General features: G+C 41.1%; 2 protein-coding genes across 2 annotated transcripts; one reads left to right on the top strand and one right to left on the bottom strand.

The window, feature by feature from the left end:
- Nucleotide 1: 1 nt before the first annotated feature.
- Nucleotides 2–2,992, top strand: CEBPZOS (CEBPZ opposite strand). Its single transcript, XM_069800546.1, has 4 exons — nucleotides 2–686; nucleotides 2,236–2,280; nucleotides 2,547–2,630; nucleotides 2,746–2,992. Exons 1-3 carry the CDS (start codon nucleotides 113–115, stop codon nucleotides 2,627–2,629), a joined length of 702 nt encoding a protein of 233 aa, XP_069656647.1. The 5' UTR covers nucleotides 2–112; the 3' UTR covers nucleotide 2,630; nucleotides 2,746–2,992.
- Nucleotides 2,155–19,820, bottom strand: CEBPZ (CCAAT enhancer binding protein zeta). The gene is made up of 16 exons (XM_069800537.1): nucleotides 19,320–19,820; nucleotides 17,644–19,166; nucleotides 16,362–16,593; nucleotides 15,622–15,796; nucleotides 14,903–14,991; nucleotides 14,388–14,441; nucleotides 13,587–13,689; nucleotides 12,362–12,430; nucleotides 9,922–9,988; nucleotides 8,421–8,521; nucleotides 6,865–6,925; nucleotides 5,545–5,753; nucleotides 4,421–4,504; nucleotides 3,868–3,929; nucleotides 3,702–3,783; nucleotides 2,155–2,846 (listed from the first exon to the last, which is right to left on the bottom strand). The coding sequence occupies exons 1-16, from the start codon at nucleotides 19,806–19,808 to the stop codon at nucleotides 2,707–2,709; spliced, it is 3,540 nt and encodes a 1,179-aa protein (XP_069656638.1). The 5' UTR covers nucleotides 19,809–19,820; the 3' UTR covers nucleotides 2,155–2,706.
- Between the last annotated feature and the right edge of the window lie 83 nt (nucleotides 19,821–19,903).

A 19,903-nucleotide genomic window follows, 5' to 3' on the forward strand; every position in this document is an offset into this window, starting at 1 on the left:
AAGCAGCCGGAGGGCAGCGCCGAAGCGCAGGCCTGCTCCCTCGCCTGACGGCGCACCTGCTCAGGAGCCTTCAACAAGGGGCTGCCCGGCCTCTGAGCCGTGGTGGGCACCCATGCTGCCAGCTGACAGCTGGAACAGCGAGGCGAAGACACTGGGTCCCCCTGGGCAGCTGGGAAAGGTGGTGGCGACTCGGACCGGCTGGCAGCAGCCAGAGGGGACCGCCGAGGGCGAGCGGCGGCCAAGGATCGCCACCTGCACCCAACGCCACCACTGTGCTAACCAGCGGCCCCGCTTGGGCCTGCCCAGGCAGCGGCGGAGCCGGGGGGGAGCCGCGGCTTGCCGAGACGCGCCTGCGCCTCCGCCTCCGTCTGCCTGCGGCCGGGCCGCAGGTTGGCGCCTCCGCAGGAACCCCGAGCACCGGCGTCGGCGCGGGGTCCGCCATTACGGGCCCCGGCAGACGCGAGAGGGAGTACTGCGCACGCGCGGCCCGCCTGTGCGGAAAAGGTGCGCAAACGGCGGGCGGTGCGGGCGCAGTGCGCATGCGCAGCCGTTACCGGCGGTAACGGAAGGGCGCCGAGCCCCGGCGGCGGTGATGGCGCGGCGCGTCGTGAAGGGGCTGCTGCTCCTGGAGGCGGCGGGGCTGCTCGGCGCCCTCCTGCTCTACCGCGCCATGGACCGCAGCCAAGGTGCGGGGCGGCCGGGGGTCACACCCCGCCGGGGGAAGGGATGGCTGCCCGTGCCGCCGGGTACGCGTACGCTGCGTGCGTGGGTTTCTTAAGAAAACCTGCCGCGTCGGGGTCAGTAGCTTGGCTTGTATTAGCGTGGGTGCGCAGTAGTCGCTTGTTAGGCGGATCCTCAAGGACAGACTGCTATTTTAGTTTTGTAAAACCAAAAAACTGGGGAAACTGTTGAAAGGCAGCACGTGACCACCAGAAACAAAGCTCAATCTTGTGCGTTTGAATAGTAATGGCACCGGCTCAAGTAGGGACCTAAAAAGGAGAGGCTGTCTGCAGATCCAGTTTCAAGCATCTGGCGTTCAGCCCTTGAAGCAATCCCCTGGCTCGTGTCTAGGTGTCTCTGGCTCTGCGATTCGACATTTCCCGGGCAGACAACAGACCTGGCTGGCACGAGGCAGCCAGCATCACCTTCCAGATGATTTAGCATTAGTCCCTCTATTCTCTCAGACTTAACGACTCAGTGCCTAGGTATCACAAAAATAAGCCAAGCACCAGCTTAGTTGCTGCAAGATTTGCTCTGCACAGCCGTGGCCTTATTTTGCATTCAGGATTCTGCAGGGTGCAGTGCCAGTTTGATGGAAAAGGTGGTCAGCCCTGCTACCCCCAGAGTCAGCGTGAGCCAAAAGGCAGCTGCTGCTGTGGCTGGGAGGGTGCGAGCCCACCCACTTCAGCAGTAGTGTGGTCTTACACCAAATTCAAGCTGAACTTCACCTACACTACGTCGGTTTGCATTTGTTATCCCAGATTCAGATGCTGGCAGGCCGTTATACTTAAGCTATCTTTCTTTGCATTTTTATTAAAAAAATATATAACCAAAATGTGGAGAATAGATGTATCAGCCTGTCTTGGTAACTTGGTGCTGGGCATTCACGGTTTCTCATTTCTCCCTTTTCAGTTCTAGGTCCTTGTTCTTACATGCCTTTGCAGATTTTCTTAAGCTGTAGTTCTGTAGTTCCGTAAGGTGCAGCAAGCACATCCAACAGCTCAGTGCACTCAGAATCAGGCTTTTACCGCTTTCTTTGTGCTAGTACTAGCTTTGATAATATCCTCCTATTAAAAGATCCTCCTCATTAAAATCACATAAAGCTATCATTACATGATTTTTCTACTGGGTTGCCAGAGTGGCCCACAGAAGGATTCAGTGAACACCTAAAGCTGCGTAAGGAAACATGGACGTTTTCTTTGCACATGCATCTACGAGAGGCATTCAGCTTCCCTGTGAATCTGTAGCTTGCATTTGGTTATCACAATTGTGAGGAAGCTCAGAAAACACTGTGATGATAGGGCTGCACATATGAGTAACCTGAATACAGTCTGTGATACAATTTAAAAAAAAAAAAAAAAAAAAGTAAATTCAGATCACATTATTTAATGGTGGCTGTAACTAAGGAGCTCAGACAAACTTAGGTAAAACTAATCTAGTTATAAAAATAGTGCATTTAATTATTTGTCTTAAAATATGTTGCGTAAAGTAACTGTGATTTGTCTTTCTTTTCAGACTTCAGATATACAATGCAGAAGAGGTTTCCATCAATTCTGGAAGGTAGATTTGTAGTTGTTGGCTTCAGAAGGACAGCTGAAGCTTCTGTTGTATTTTACGTATAAAACTGATTTTATTATTGCTTAAAACTTACCCCAGGAGACAGTGCAGAAGCGTTTACTGTTAAGCATAGGTGTGGTTGGAATATCAGACTGTTTGATGGAGTCCTCAGAACTGGAGGACTATACATCCAACAAAAATAGCCACAAAGTGTATCGCCTTCAGACATGCCTAACTTACAGCTGACATGGATTTTCCTATTTTTTCAGTGTATTACAAATCCAATGAGTGGTCTGGAATTCATGGCATAAGGGAGAATGACCAAATGATGTGGTTAAGCAGCAAGAACTAAAGTAAGAAAGATGCGTATTAATTTAAAAAATATTTTAGAATAATTATTATAAAAATGTCCACATTAAAATGTCCGGTTCATCTTCTTGATTTCTTGCCTTTGTACTTATTTTTCAGCCCTCTGTGCCTGAACTGTTTCTTCTTTTTGATGATGCTTTTCACATCCCTGTTGTGAAGCCACTTGTCACGCTCTATTTCCCACTGGATCTGTTTGACATCTGTAAGAGGAAAAGAAATGTGAAAAATAAGGAACCGATGGATACCTCTGACCGTGATGTGGAATACAGATGAATCATGTAAAAGTTAAAACTTGGCTACTGTATTTATAAATATTAATAAAGTCCAAGCTGCCAATTTTTTTTGACACCAGAGAAAGTTTTGGGTTTTTCATTTCACAAGACGTACCCTACCATCTCAGAATCTCAGAGTTTAAGACTGCTCTTGCCCTTGCTTTGTATTTTACTAATACTAGACATGCTTCTGTTAGGAGTACACAGCGTTTGAGTACTGTTACTAACAATTTTTCAAGTGACACCAGCAAGACCTGTAAAAGCTGTACAAAGGACTGGACTGATTATTCTATCAGTACACACACATTTAATTCATTAGATTAGTTTCCTGGGAAACTACTTTTGCTTCACCGATACTGCAAGGAAATACTCTGGTAGGTAGATAAAGACAGCCATGCCTTACGCCTTCCCTTCATAAGAATCCAGGACACTCTTGATCAGAGCAAAATTCACACAAGTGCTCGACAGTACTGCCCATCCTTATTTACAGTGTGAAAGGGCCTTATGATAGCCTCTTCCTCTTTTCTGAAGCCTTATTCACTCCAGTAGTCACAGTTAATACTAGCACTGGGCATCTCTTGTAACTGAAGAAAGTAAGTCATGTCTTACTGACATTGAGCTACTGTCCCTACTGTGTGATTTCTGACTGTGTGTGTAATTTCAGTTCTAAAAAAGACTGAAAAGACTTTTTTTCTTTAAGTTACATCTTTTTAAGTACAGAATCTGAAGAGAAAGAAGTAAAACAACATTACAAGTATCTTGCTATTCATAGCATGTACTTACTTGCATTGTCTCTATTGGCCATGGCATTCATTCCAATATTGTCAAACTTAGACCCAGCATTTTCATCCAGCAGATAGCCAAACTTTAAAGAGAGAAATTTTAGTATTTTATTACAAAAGAACAGGTAAAATGCTTGATCACTTTTTGCTAAGCATGATAAACTCACCTCTTCTGCAGATGCCAGTATACTGGCATCTTTGAGTTTTCTCTTCTTCCCTCGGTTGGATCCTTCAAACAAAAAGTATTATTCTCACGAGACAGAATTTCAAGTTTGCAAAGACACTAAAATAAAGTGTTACCATGGTCTCATTAAATAAATTAAAAAAAATAAAAATTAAAAACATCTAAAATAGCTGTGCTAGAAACCTTTATTCTCCACCTCCCCGAAAAAAAAAAAGGAAAAAAAGTTTCCAACCAAGAACGAAATAGCACAAATTGGTGCATCAGGTGTTAGTAATAGATGCACAAACTGCCAGTACAACTTCATCCTTCCTTCCAAGTTCCTCCTTCGATTCCCAGTCCTTCAACAGCAGATTGTCACTCTGAATTAGGCCACACTGGTTGGAGGACGACCTCCTTTTCGTTTATGGTTTATTCAAATCTGCACCCAGATCCAAAAGCGTAGACAATCTACTGTACTAAAACCTTCTGATTCCAAAATTTTTCAGACTCTATTTGTATTAAGCCTTCTCAAATGGAAATCATGGCAGTTTCCTTACCTTCAAGTGATCCCGCAAAACTCATATCTTTCTTTCTCTTGCCCTTTTTACTGACAGACTTCAATTGGTTGTCATTGTTCGGGTCTGACAGGAAAAAAAAAGATACATCAATCCCTCATTTTCACACCATGTACATGTATTTAAAGCACAGCAGAGACTAAAATTTTTTTTTAGGCATATTTGTCATAAGGTCTGAGTCTTTACTTTAAAAAAGTGTAAAACACAGAGCACACAACCAAATCTGAGATTTCTTCAACCCAGACAATTAAAAATTGGTCAGTGGTGTGCCACTCTATCCTTTTTTTCCACAGCACCAAAAAAGAATGAAATATGACACTATGATACATAAAATATGAAGGCTAAAAGCAGGTGTTACATAAACCTTGAATGTCTGCTTGGTACATTTGGTGAAATAATAATCTCATGAAAGATTAATGTGTTAACAACAGCTATATGAATAGTTTACCTCCTCTACCCTCAATCATCTTCCTGTGACCTTAAGCTATTAGTTGAAATATTCTGTTATCTGTGCTTTTCCAGCCACATAAAGTGTATACTGTGTAAATTGTGCTTTTCAGTTGAAAAGATAATAAAACCATGCAGGTGCAACAATCAGTTATTATTACAGTGGTATTAAAAACGTGGTTACATAGCTGTATTAGAAGAGTAAGCTGTTACTTAATGAGACAGCAACTTAAATAAAAGTTTCCTCATGTAAAAAAATCAACATTAACTAGGACTAAAGAAGTAAAAAAATTACCAAGTACCAGATTTTTCTTTTATTTTTCTCTTTGAGATCTTTTAATATTTTTGCCTACTGTAGCCAGTTATTTATGTATAAAGCTACTTTTGTTACCACCAATGTTTTTGGAATGAAAGAAACATGTCTTGTTTGCAAGTTTTTATAACCAGATGCCTAATTCCCACTCTCACCTCAGAGACTGTGCCAGGAAATGTTTCTTAAGACTTCATTGTCCAGAGAAGGACTTGTTGTCACTTCTCTACTTAAAAGCCAAACTTCCCACATAGGTAACTAAATCTGAATTTATATATGTAATTACATATTAAATAACCTATTTTTAAAGCTTTTTCTTGTCATTTTTTGATAATAAATGGTACTTTACCTAGGCTGTTTTCATCATCAGACACATCCATAAATACACCTCCCTTTTCATCCATATCCTCTCCAAAGTCTTCCTCCATACTTCCTAAGGAGACTTCCTCATCATCCAGATCACTGAATTCATCTTCATCATCAGAATCCTCCCAGTCAGCACTGGATTCCTCGCTTCTTTGGCCTTTCTTACCATCTTTGGTTTTCTTTTTTATATTACTAAAAAAAAATATGTAAAAGCTTAGCACTTCATGTGGCAAAATACTGTTTGCATTCAGATAACATCTGTCTACCAGCAAACACTATATTAGAAAAGTTCGACATCATTGCAAACTACTGTAAATGTAGGTTGAGACCAAAGAAACATGTATTATACACTCAGGTATGTTTTCAACATCAGCATATGGAACTGTATTATAATAATAAAGTCAACCATTTCAAGAAGTTCTGGAGAAAATCCTATTCTGAAATTAACAAGACATCTTCTGCTTCCGTATTTTATCTCCTACATGCCTTTGCTCCTTTTCAGAAAGTCTTTTCTGTAAAACACACAAACTGCTGGTATCCCTAGCAACTCTACTAAATGAAGAAATAAGACTTTTTTTTTTTTTCCTTAAGAAAGGAAACGTGGTTCTTCATGTACTAGATGGTTACTTGTTTTTTCTCTCCTCCGCTATTTTTTACTTACATCAGATGATCACAAAAACGTTCAGGTTTCACTAGAAGTTTAAGCTTTATTTCTCCTTTCACCTCTAGAAAAAAGTTTCTGTGCTGATTCGAAAGCTGTATTGCAGATACTTTCAGTAAAAAACAGGCTATTTAATCACTCACAGTTAGACTCGATCTTAAGTCTTTTCCAACATAAATGATTCTATGATTAATGAAACTGCTGACTTCCTGAGAACTGAGCTCGGCAATTCTGGATTCCACAAAGCTTATTTACTGCGTTAGGTCCAGTTACAGCCAGTCCTTAAAGCAGCAGTACCATCATGCCGCATTCTGCTTACTTTGTGCTTGGTAATTCTCAAACAGAAACCTCAGACAATGAAAAACAAGTAAGATTTTACCTTGCTTACTGGGTCACTGCACTGTATAAATAAAATACTACAGGTCTCCCGTGTCAAGCCAGCAGACTATAAGCACCAAAGGATCACGATGCTCCATTATGGGACATCCAGAAAAGCAGCATTACCCAGCATTCAACTACTATTGCCTTTTTGCAAGGTCATATTTTGAGTCTTTTTCTTTGAGAAAGTTCTATACAATTTTGCAGTGTAAAACTCTACATAGGTATTAAAACAAGAGATGAAGAACCAATTTAAAGTCTTACCCAGCAAAATCAAGGTCATCCTCACCAACATCAATGGCATTATCAACAGCTTCAAATGTATCTAGGGGGAAAAAAAAAAATGTTTATTACTACAAAACAAAGTCAAACAAAGAAATATGAAGTCATTGCAAAATATATTATTTTTAGGTATCATTCTCCTGAACAGTTTATATGATCTGCATCAGTAACAAAGGGCCCTGATACCAAAGGGTTTATACTCCTATAGACAAATACTCCACAAAACAGTTACCTAAAGCTAACTGGACTTTTTCTGAAAAAATATTTTTCTTTGAAAAATAATGAAAGTTTTCTTTTATTCAGGATGTAATTTCTGGCCAGAACTACATGATGTGGGAAGCAGACAGACATAAATGGACACACAATGCCCAGTGATTCAAATTTAGTGGGCAGGTGGGATATCACAAGTCTCAAACAATTGCTCCAAGTCAGATAGAACAAAGACTCAATTAAGATACCTCAAGCAAGTGTCCTGCCAGCTAATCTGTATGTTAATTTGCAGATTAGAAGTATTCATTATAATTTTTGACAGAAGAGGAAGCAGACTAGAGGATGAAAGCTCCTGTCATTGGATTCACTTAGGAACAAACTGCTATATGAAATAGCTGGTAAAAATAAAATCTGAAAAATTACAACTGTTCTGTTTCAAAGAGTAAACGCTAACATTAGAGGGTCCTAAATTTAAGCTTCTGAATTTATGAAGCAAATTCTCAGAAACAGTCAACCTATTACAGATACTAACAATAAAACAACAAACACAATTAGTAATGGATTCTTGTCCTAAGTAAGACCATACTAATTGAATCACTAAGGAAGAATCCTGCTAAGGGAGTTCAGAATTCTCCAAAAATATTGTACAGAACAGTTACGGAGAGCTAAGGATTTTTTTTTTTTCTTCAAATACACATATTACTGTATAAGTAAAATATGAAATAATAAAATAATCTATATTTTATGGTACACTAACAAATTTAGATTCTGGAACAAATCATAGACTAATTCCAAAGCAAACAAAGTACATGCCACAGGAATTGCTAAGACTACTGCAAGGGTTTGCCAAGGACCTGACTGAACAAATAACCTCATGGAAGATGTTAGGAACGATGAGAGAAACTGTAAGGAAGATTGAAAAAGGCCAAGCAGTAAAGAAAGCATAGAAGGAAATGTTACATGCTGTTAGAAAAAGTTATTTAACTCTCCGACTACATTAGGAAAAGAATAAAAAAGCATGAACTGCCACTCACGAGCTTATGTGCAAAATCAGACAACTCCCAACCATTCCAACAAGCTGAACGCTACTGGAGCAGCAAGACCAAGACCCCTTTTACAAGATGGCCATCCAGTTGGCTTATGTGATGGATAGCATGAAGTGCTGGCTGTAGTAGCATAGAATGGGAACTGGAAAGCCAGTTTTCTTCCACTTCCATATTCCTGTATCTGGCTCTTTTATACAATATAAACTATAAAATGCATAAATTAATGATTTGCAGAAGCAGGAAATATTAGGATAGTTACTGCAAGGAAAAACACAACCTTACCCAATGCTCTTTCAAATTCATCATCATCTACATCTTCCACACTTTCTTCATCATCCTGACGCTTTTGCTTCTCTCTCCTCTTATCGAACTTTGAATAAAATCTGAAATAATATATTGCTCTCAAACACAAAATTACAAGTGATGATCTTTACAGTAAGTTTTTTAAAAAAACAACCTGCAGATTGTTTCATGTGTATTTTGCCGGTTGAAAATTGTACGTAATGGTTTCAAACACATCCCAAGTCAGAGATTTGTATTTCCTTTGTTTTTCAAAGAGTAATCCACCACTCTTAAGATTTAAAACAGAAATTTCTCAGTCAAAGGTGCCAGAAATTATTTTGAACATAGTGAAATTATAAAAGGGCACAAGAAAGATGTGAAAATCTGCCTTATACTGATAAGGAAGAAAGGATCAAGTTCAATTTGAATCTGAGGGAAAAAAAAAAAAAAAAAAAAAGATTTCACTCGTTCAGTTCTGTTAAGTTTTCCCCTGTAGCCCTCTTCTTTTCTGTGCTTAGTTTTACCTTCTGTCAGCCATTTTAAACCACCTTCTCTCCCTCATTTCATATTAAAGAACCACCAAACACAGAAGGCAAATTTGATCATATACAAGAGCAAAACAGTACAGCACTTCATATGGCAGACTTTAAATGTGTAATCTCAGTTTCAGTCATCTTCAATGTAACAACACTGTTAACTTTTCAGACAGGGGCATGGTTTTAAGCTGCTTTAATCTCAAAATTAATACTACCATTTTATTTATTAATTAATCAATATTACAATATCAATTAATTAAAATTAATAAGTTCCATTAACCTGATACTTCAAAAAATTTTAAAAGCCCCTACAGCAATGCATATATTAAACAAAAACAACCAAAGTGAATTAAACAAAATAAATGAACACTGATCTCCTAAGGAGACACTCCCAGGTAACCAATATTTTGATTTGACAATAACAAATCTTTGCCAAATGTGTGCTACTACAATTTTGGTATTACAGCTGCATTTTTATATCATAATCTGAAAGGAAAGCCAACTAAAGGGAAAGAATTATGAATAGTAAAATAAGAAATACAGAGAAACCTAGCTCCCCTGACTTTTTTTCCACTGTTCCATTCTAATAAGCTTTGATGCTAATAACATAAGCAAGGTATATTCCATTTTTTTTCTAAATATATTTCTAATGCATAAGAATTACAACCCACAAGACATTAATCATTACCCATTGTTCAAGGCCTCTTTATTATAATGTCAACTTACTTGATTGTAGACTACAAGCACTGATTGCCTTTGTTCATAAGTGATATTCTTTCTTAAGCACTTTAGACAAATGTTGAAATTCTGTTCTAAGGAAAGTACTATGATCACAAGTCACTCAAATTAATCAAATTTTGCAAACACTTGGAATACCAGCGAATACTTATGAAATGTACTGGGTTTTGATGACATTGCATTAAAAAATAACACTTTAAAATGAATGTTCACAAGTATTTCATTACCTGTGAAAAAACACTTCATCCACTGGGATTTTGCTTTCATCTTTGGCACGGAATTCCTTACTGTTGACTGCAAAAAGAACTCATTTTACCTCAAGTTGAAATGATTGTTATTCTTTTAAAAGGTTAGACAGCACGCACAGACAGAAGTACACAGATACCCAGTGTCACCCATTAAATAAAGTGGAGCTCATCTCAAAACTTCTTCAAACCAACAGTTCTCAGTGTATATACTGATACTTAGATGTGAGCAGGCCCCATGGAAAAACTCAAGAGGCATTGCCCTGGTCAGCTTCTAATCTATATACCAGCAAGGGAGGTTTTGCAATCACCTACAGCAGGAATGTGTATTTAAAAAAAAAAAAAAAGGTCGGAAATAAGATAAGCTTGCTGTCATGCACTAAAATACTGAAACTGCTTCTGCCCAGCACTCTGGGCAGTAGGACAAACACTCAGCAGCAGCTGCAAGGCACGAACATACACCAGCTGAGCATGTTGAAAAAGGGATCGAGCCTCACCCTGCCTCCATTTCTAAGGAAATGAGGCAAAATATCACACTCTGCAACAGCAGATTGACTAGGGTATTGATCAGGTTCCCTGTGGAGAAGCTTTTTACCCTCATACATTCCCCTTCCTTCTCTTCTCCACCTCAGTGGGCACAACTATAGTATTTTCTAAGTGACAAGGGTACCAGTTTCTGAAACCAGATCAGCATACTCACAGAAGGACTCTTCAGAGGAACAGTAGAAGGTACCAGAGGATTTGCAATCTCAGTTCTCTAAGCCTCAGCAGAGCCCAGCTATATGCAACAAGTGTGGATTTTTGTATCTGTATCAATATATCTGTATTTTTTATATTGAATGCTTCATTTGTAGAACACTTAACTTCCTCAATTCCAGTTCTAAATGTTCAGTCTGCTCCTTCAACTCAGAATAAACTAAAGAATGCAACAAACTGTACCTTCAAATGCATTCTAGGTAAAAATTCCTACTTTAAGCTTTGATAGCCATAAAACCACCATCAGTAAAGGCACATCAGCTAATCTGTATAAGTAAAACCTCTGTGCAACACAGCAGACCCAAAGTTAGAGGAAAGCACATCCCTGAGAATGTTACAGGGATTCTACCACAGAATATGGTACCTCTTCTGTCCTCAAGCAGCATGCTTTACTGATGGTTTACCCTGGTTCTTACACCAAATCCTGCCCTTAATCATTGGAAACAGTGGGACTAGACAAAAGGCAGCCTCTTTCTGGAGGCAGGAAGACTCTTAGCAAAATAACAGTGCCAAAGATACCTTACACTAATCCTAACAATAGCTGCAGCTGTGGCATTGTATGGAGTAATCCATATCATTTAATGAAAGAGCTTAATGTGATTTAAGTCATTATATAAATCCATTTTCTGAAGATTTTAAGTCATTTTTCAATCATAATAACCGTAATAGAAGTAGTTACATGATAACTTGGAAAAAAATAAAAACACTAACTACACAATATTAATATATTAACTACTGCTAGATCAGCATCTGTTTTAAAGATTTTTATACAATTTTAGATATTTTTAAGAACTTAAAAATCATTATTCATAAAACTAGGATGCCAGACAAGAATGGCATGTTTGTGAGCAGAAAATTTAGTTAGTATTTTATAAATTCAAGTCCCTCTGAGGTTAGTACCCTAACAGATTGCTTTTCTAACTAGAAATATCATTAGCTGGAATAAATTCTAGGGCTTTTTTTAGCCTTTTTTCCCCCCTAAGGAGTCACATTGCCAGCTACAAGAAAAATTTGTAACAACTTTCTAAACTTTTTATACAAGATTGCAAATCTACTTTTTTCCCCAGGGGTTTTATTTCCTTATAGGGGGATGCAGGGAAAAGATAACTTAGCATAAGAGAAGGTATAGGAAGCATATGCAGGTCATAGCAAAAACAGCATAGAAAACAAGGCATGCAGCTTTCAGTAGCTCTGCCCTTTGGCGTTAATACATTTCTTAATGGGATGGCTAAACAAAAGGTCTGATCTTCATCATGCATTGCCTAAGAAAAAGGAATTACTACAATAGAAAGTAATTGACAATTAGAGGGTAAAAACACAGAGAAAAGAAAGGTCTTAAAAAAAATTTGGTCTGTAAAGCCAAGTGCTACAGTAGAAGATAAAGCATTTTCCTATTCAAGAAGAACAGTTGAGGTAACTGACTTTATGTCATTTGTTCTTAAAATGATTCAATGGATCCAAAGTTTCAGCTGTGGAGATTCCATGCACCCTTACAAGAAGATTAGACCTGATCCTGAGCATCAGGCACCACCACTGCACTCCTGATGGATAGGACTTTCTTTTATTGCTAACAGAAATAGCATAAACAGCGCAGATGACATGTCTACAACAACCAGCCAAGAATTCTTTAGCCATCATAATCTTAACCGAAAAGGGGCTGGCTTACCTGCAAGATTCTGCGTATCTTTCATAAACTGCTTCTTCTTCGGCTGCATTACCACACTGCTGGTGTTTTCTGTAGCAGAACATAAATCAGAAACAAATCACCTTATTACTATTGATGCAGAACTGTGAAGAGTGGCTGATACACCAGAGGGTTTTGCTGCCATCCATAAGGACCTTGAGGCTGGAGAAACGGGCCGACAGGAACCTCATGCAGCTCAACAAGGGGAAGTGCGAAGTCCTGCACCTGGGTAGGAACAACCCCATGTACCAGTATATGCTGGGGGCTGCCCAGCCAGAAAGCAGCTTTGCAGAAAAGGCCCGGGGTGTCCTGGGGAACATCAAGTTGACCCTGAGCCAGCAATGTGCCCTTGCGGCAAAGGCAGCTGACGGTATCCTGGGCTGCATCAGGAGGAGCGTTGCCAGCAGGTGGAGGGAGGTGATCCTTCCTCTGTTCAGCACTGGTGAGGCTACACCTGAAGTGCTGTGTCCAGGTCTGGGCTCCCCAGTCTCATAAGAGAAACATGGAGCTACTGGAGAGAGTGCAGCAAAGGGCCACAAAGATGGTTAGAGGGGATTGGAGCACCTCTTCTATGAAGAAGGGCTGGGAGAGCCAAGACTGCTCAGCCTGGAGAAGAGAAGGCTCAGGGTGGATCTCATCAACGCATATAAATATACCTGAAGGGCAGGGGTAAAGCAGCACTTTCCAGTGGTGCCCATGAGAGGGCAAGAGGTGATGGGTGCAAACTGAAACACAGGAGGCTCCATCTGAACACCAGGAAACACTTTTTCACTGTGAGGGTGACTGCACTGGCACAGGTTGCTCAGAAAGGCAGTGGAGTCTCCATTCTTGGAGACATTCAAAAGCCATCTGAACAGCCTGGGCAGCCTGCTCTACATGGCCCTACTTGAGCAGATGACCTCCAGAGGTCCCTTCCAACCTCAATCATTCTGTAGTCTTTACATTCTCCTATCACTTTGCTTATTCTGGCTAGGTTAGCAATTTCTGCACTGTGGATGTGAGAGGCAGCAGTATGTGATTGTTAGCTGGTTCTAAGTTGCAGACATCTCTTATGCAGCCCTGAAGACTGACCCCATTCCTCTGTTACAGCACATGCACCTCGAATACTTGACAAACACAAAGGGTTACTTGGCAATCCAAGAGAAAAAGAGTTCGGTCACCATCAATAACCAAGATCATATGCTAATCCATACAGAGAAGTTCGTACCTTTGCCTTTATGGAGTTTGGGATTTCTGTACACAAAGCGGTCCAAGAACCTCATTAATGTGAAATCCTGCAAAGGGTCACCGGAGTACTGAATGTGATTTCCCTGCAAGAAAAGCCAAAAGTCATTAAGGTCTTCATTTTAGAAAGACAGCAACTAAACACAGAGGACTCAAACTGTCCAAGAACAACATTAAACCACACTTTAAAAAGATAAAGACTTGGGGATACTTCATCACATAAGCCTGACCAGTTTAATACACTCGCATACAGATTGTTATTTTTGGAACTGCAGTATTTTCTTAACTAAAAACCACGTCCTTCACTTTGTTTCAGTGATGAACTGCCTTGCAATGTACTGTGCTAATAGCAGCTAATACTCAGCATTATTTGGATACCATATACTCAAATGAAAATAAATATTTTAAACACATATTTGTGTAGGTTTAAGTATTTTTGGCACAATACCGCAACAGTATTAAAAAAAAATTTGTTTCAACAGCAGGGTTCCCCAAATAAAAAACCCACTTTAAATAAAAAGATAGACCAAAACTCTAAAAAAGCATTAAGAATCATGTAATACACACATTCCTACCAAGTTAAGTTACTTCTGTGAGCAGTCCCCTTTAGACAAAACACTATAATTCCAAGAAAAACTTTGCCTTTGAGTGTATGTTACAGTGCTGCAGAGCTGCTAGTTACCTGCAGAGTGCAAGGAGGCTTTACAATGTATTTTTTCAAACGGTAAAAGACAGCTAACATAAAAATCAAGCTTCAAAGCTACAGACTAGTAAAAGCACTTACTTCTAGAATTGTTTTTGCGAATAGCGCCACGGACGGATGAAAATGTTCAGAAAGCTGAAAAATATGAATCATGTCTTTAACCACTATGTCATAAGACTACTCTGTAACTCACCAAATAACACACAGATGCATGTAGTAGTGCAAGGCTGATGTGCTCTGCCCTTGAACAACTGAAGAACTTCAAGTTCTAATCTTTTGTTTGTGTTAACTAAATACATTTTCACTTAAAATTTTATTTAATTCAACACTAAAAAGCTTTAGTGATACAAAGCTAAGATGCAAAAGTCAAAAAAGATTATTATTGTCCAAATCATCACTTAAAAACTCCTATTCCCTACTCTGGAATATCAGCATTGTATGCAACATATACAAGCTTAAAGCTGAACAATGTGTAATTTAACCTTTCTGTTATGTTACTCAGGTAGCTACTCCAAGAATAACCAAGTTAATTGTCTTCTCTCAATGCAAGGGCCACACTAAGAAACACAGTAATCAGCAACATAAGAATGCCTTACCTTCTTCAGTTCCCAAAGGCTTGTACTTTCAGCACCACAGTATAAAGGACTTCGGTGCATAGGATCATACAAAGCTCCACTCTTCCTGCCTGAGGGGCAGAGGAGATGAAGACAGCTTAAATTTTATCAGGCAACATTATGAGAGTATTATTTTCATTTCACCATGACAGTAACGCTGTCCACCATTCTTAGCTGGACAGGCCACAGATTCATTCAGTAGCATGTAAGTAGCATTCAGCTGTCCTTCCCCAGTGTATGATCAGGTGCACAGCTGAGTTCCTACGTGCTTCCAAGGAAGCTCCTGAAAACCCCTGCTCTGTTCCAAAAGGTCCTCAGGAAAGAGTAAAACTAGAAGCAGGTTCAGAGTTAGATGAATTGTTCTAGCAAGCTTCACAAGCGAATGAGCAGTTACACATCTTAACCTTGGCTACATTGCTCTGAAGGTATTTGAACATGCAAGCAAAAAATCCCAAGCCTGTTTATTGCTTAGGCATAAACTGCATAAAATGAAATATGCTAGCAGATTCATACAGTCTCTTCATCACTGCTGAGTTAACAGATTAAAAAAAAATTATTCTGACCGATTGCTGTGAATCAAACTTCAATTCGAAAAACTAAAATAATGTTTCAATCACTTAATTTTACAACAAGTCTTGATCAACACATCACGGTTACGGTATGTTAGAAGTTAAATGAACTGTATTTTCTTACTAATTTACCTCCCATATTCAGATGATGCACCCATGAGGCTGTTGAATTTGCATCATTTGTTTTAACAGAATTTTCTCTTGTGCTCCTCTCTTCACTTTCTACTTCTTTGTCTGCATCCATGAAATTTTCCTCATCTTCTTCAGCCTCTTCTTGATCCTTAAAACACTCTTCATCATCCGACTCCTAAACAACAAAAAATGTTAGCAAACAGCTTTTCCTTTCCAGTTTTATTCTGATTAGAAAAATGCACATATAGTTCTTAAGAAGCCACTTACAAAAATGTAAGCAAGTGATAGCCAATGTTTAAGCAATACAGTTTTTTGATCTTGATATAGGACTTAAAATTGAACTTTACAGCTTACATCACACAAGCGTAATGGTCCCTCCCTGCCTGAAGAAAGAAAAAAAAAAAAAATCCAGTCCTGCCTAGCTATACTTCAGAGACTGCAGACAGAAGAAAGAAACAGGCCACATTTTGACAAAGCTTTTGGGTGAAGAATGTTCACCTGCTTACCTATACAGCATTTAGAAAAATAATCCTCTCTCCATGAATGAAGTCCATAAGACCCACTAGAATGCTTAAAACACCTTCATTTATGCAGATTTTTAATGTAGTTATAATTGTTCAAGTGCTTTCTCCCATAATGTATCAGCAAACTCTCAGGTTACTAATAAACAGTTTAGGGAAAGGTGCTTATGAAAACAGCTCTTATCAAAAAAACAATGAGATAAAGAAATCATCTTATACCACATGATCCTGTAACTGGACCCTTAACTCTGGTTTTACTTTCAGAAGCTCAGACAGAAGGTACAGGGTTCCACAAATGAAGGGTGGCATTTGTCCACAAGTGACTTGAAGTAACCTCTTCACGAAGGCCTTCACACGCCGTAACACTACATCTGCCTTCAGAGATTTATAGATAAGATTAAGAAACATGGATGGCTTTGAGCAGGTTGCTAAAGCAGGATCTAGAAGCTTCCTGTAGAACACACAGGAGAAAATATTGCTGATTGTTATAATGCACGTAGGAGAATAATTGCTATTAAAAACAATCATCTACTTTTTTCAGAGTGCCATCTAAAAGACCAGTGACAGCTTGTTCCCCAATACTCAAAACCATTATGATCAACCCTGAGCTGTCAACAGCTGTGTAATATTTCTAGACATATATGAGACACTGAAGGTTAAAAAAACCACCTGTACCAGTAAACAAAAAAAAACTGTAAGAAAATATAAAGAAATTGAGTTCAACTGAAAACAGTTTCAAAATTTGAGATATTCAAAGAAACTAATCTGATTTATTCAGATGTTGAAAAAAATAGAAAGAAAATGGTTAGCATCTGCATGCTTCGAAATCAGACCAGACATATGTGTTGGCAAGTTCATTTTCTACTCCACTTTTTTCCAGACTGCCAGGCACAGTAAGGCCCCTAAATACATTGCACATCCTGGGGGAACTTGAGTCCCCTTTTTGAAAATCAGGAAATTCCCCTTGGTCAACTAAACAGAAGCCTGTTAAGGATCCTACAAAGAGTCTAAACCATCAGCTGGGACTAAAAAGAGAAACTTTTATAACATAAGGATTTCCAGCTATACAAATTAAATAATCTAAAGAATTTGTTAACAGAGTATCTCCCCGCACCCCATATGAAAAAAAGGAAACAAGATTTTAGGCTATTATATGACTAGGTAATGTAAAAGTACCTGTAAAAGTGATTTCAGAAGTAGTTATCTATTAGTTTCAAATAATATCTGGAATTAAAACATGCGACCAGAAAACAGCGCAAAGGATGAAATGCCTATGTTGTGTTCTCAGGACCTATCACTACCATTTGTTTTATCCCTGAGTTAAGTCAAAGAAATCCCATGCATTTTCTTCTAGCTCATAGAAAACATCAGAAATTTTTAGTCAATGAGATACAAAACTCGCAAGATCTTAAAAGCAAAATAAGTGTCTCTACAATTTTAAATTAATGGTGACTACCTCATAAAATGAAATTTATACAGAAAATGCAAACCTGTCTCTTACTTGTATAATGCTGCATAGTACCTATCCGATACAGTCTGCTGAGAGTCCATTACTTGAAACAGCAACATCAGGGCCTGGACACTGGTACCGAAGTTCACAAGATGCAGAACTTTAAACAGCGTGTCCATTTGTTCTTTCACTTTCTCATCACCAGTCTCAGCATAAGGGTAAGCCCTGTTTACCCCGCAAAGAAGAGCGCTGAGCATTTTGGATTCAATGTCTTTTTTCTTAATGCAGTTCCGAAAAAAGCAGAAGTACAAAGTTATCAGCTTGTTAGCTAATGCACTTTCTTCGTGACTGAGGACTATCTGATTTAGAAAGCAAATGGCGTAATATTGAGTTTTCACATTAATGTTTGACCGGTACAGAAGCCTCTCCACCTCACTGCACACTACTCCCTTCATATTTGGATGCTTATGAAGTAATGTCTCTAAAAGGTAGGAGGCTTTGGTGGCAATTTTGTTCTGAGGATCTCCCAGTTTATTTACAAGCTGAACAAGCAGAACTTTCTCCTGCTCAGGCTTGTTACAGAGAAGCTCGTGGGCAACTGCCAGTGCTCGGGATTTTGTTGCTGTCAGAGAATCATGACCCAGTGTTTCTAACACTTGCACAAACTCTGCCACCTGCAGTTTCAGGTGATGCTCAAAGTACCACAGTACCAACCGTCTGTCTCTTGAATCCCTGTTGCCACTCGACATCTTCTCTATGTTGTTAAATGGTCGCTGCGAGAAAGACCATAATTTTCGATTGTTTGGTAAGAGATCTGAAATAAGAAGCTCCTTGAAAGTATCCAAAGCCATGAGGCTCTGATGCCTGCTGCCCTTTTTCTTTATGAGGTTTAGCAAGTTCTCAACAAACTGGAGACTGTGGACAGCGCTGTCCTGAATGAGAAGGGTCATCGCTGCCATCCTGTCAGCCAAGGTACCCGACGACACAACAGTTTTCATCCACGCCGAAGAGGCCCCCTTCTGATAATCTGTCTTGTTCTTGTACAGGTCTGTCTCATGTTGGTACAGCTTTTGGGCCAAGGCCTTATATTTGGTCAGAAGCGTCTGCTTTTGTGTCTCCGAAGAGAATTCGTTGGTGTATTCTAGATCATACCATTTACCCCCTGGTTTGATCAGTATCACTTGCCTAGCGTGGAATTCAAAATCTTCTTCCAGTCCCTCTCTCTTTGCCGAAAGGTGCTGGTCCTGGTCACCGCCAGCGTGCTGCTTCTTGCTGTCTTTCACACCGCTTGCCTTTTCCCTGCCCTTTTTTTCTTTTTTCCCTTCTAACGAAGGAGGGTTAGTTTCCTTCTTGCTTTTCTCTTTCTTTGGGGGCTTCTCCTTCTCCTCGCTGCTGCTGCCGCCGTCGTCCTCCTCCCCCTCCACCACCAGGCAACTTTCCGCGTACTTGCCGAGCCCCAGGGAGCTGACGAACGCCTCCAGCTCCCCTTCCTTCAGGTCGTCGATCGCGTCCTTCTTGCCGCCGTCCACCAGCTCCTCCGCCTCGTCCACGGCGCACAGCATCAGGTAGTCTTGCTGCGGGCGGCACCGCGCGGCCGTTACAGGCGGACCCGGCGCGAGGCCGCGCGCTCCCGACGGCTCCCCCCCGCCTCGCGCCCCACAGGGGCCCGGCCCGGGGCGGGGGGGGCCGGCCGCCACGTGCTCCCGCTCCGCCCCACCCCCCTTTACCTTGGTGCCGCCGAGGCGCAGCACCTCGTCCAGCGTGAACCCTTCGGCATCTCCATCTTCTCCTTCTTCATCGGCCGCCGCCGCCGCCTCCTCCTCCTCCTCCTCGCCGCTGTCGCCGCCCGCCTCCTTCGGGTCCCTCACGCCGAAGTCCCACAGCGCCGCCATCGCCGCCCGCCGGAGCCCCCTGCGCGCATGCGCGGCGCGCGCTTCCGGCCCCGCCGGACGGCGGGAGCGCAGGTCCTGCATGGGGGAGCGCGGGGCGCGGGCGGGCCTCGCCGGAGGGGCGGCGGGGAGCGTCTCGGACAACCTTCGCAGACCGACCGACCGACCGACCGGCCTCTCTCCCGCCCGCCTCCGGCAGCGTTTAGCCGCGGGGCCCGTCCTCACGCCGGCGGCGGCACGCAGCCCGGCCGCCAAGCGGCCAGGACCCGGGGAGGGGGAGGAGCGGCAGGAAGGGGCCACGGACGCCGGCGCCGCTGCCGCTGCCATGGTCCCGCTGCCCGCGCGCCGGGCGCTCCTCGCCGCCGCCCTGGGCCCCGCCGGCCGCCGCCGGGTCCCCCGTCACCGTGGTAACGGCCGCCTCC

Source organism: Haliaeetus albicilla, chromosome 13 (assembly GCF_947461875.1).
Source record: "Haliaeetus albicilla chromosome 13, bHalAlb1.1, whole genome shotgun sequence".
Classification (NCBI taxonomy): domain Eukaryota; kingdom Metazoa; phylum Chordata; class Aves; order Accipitriformes; family Accipitridae; genus Haliaeetus; species Haliaeetus albicilla.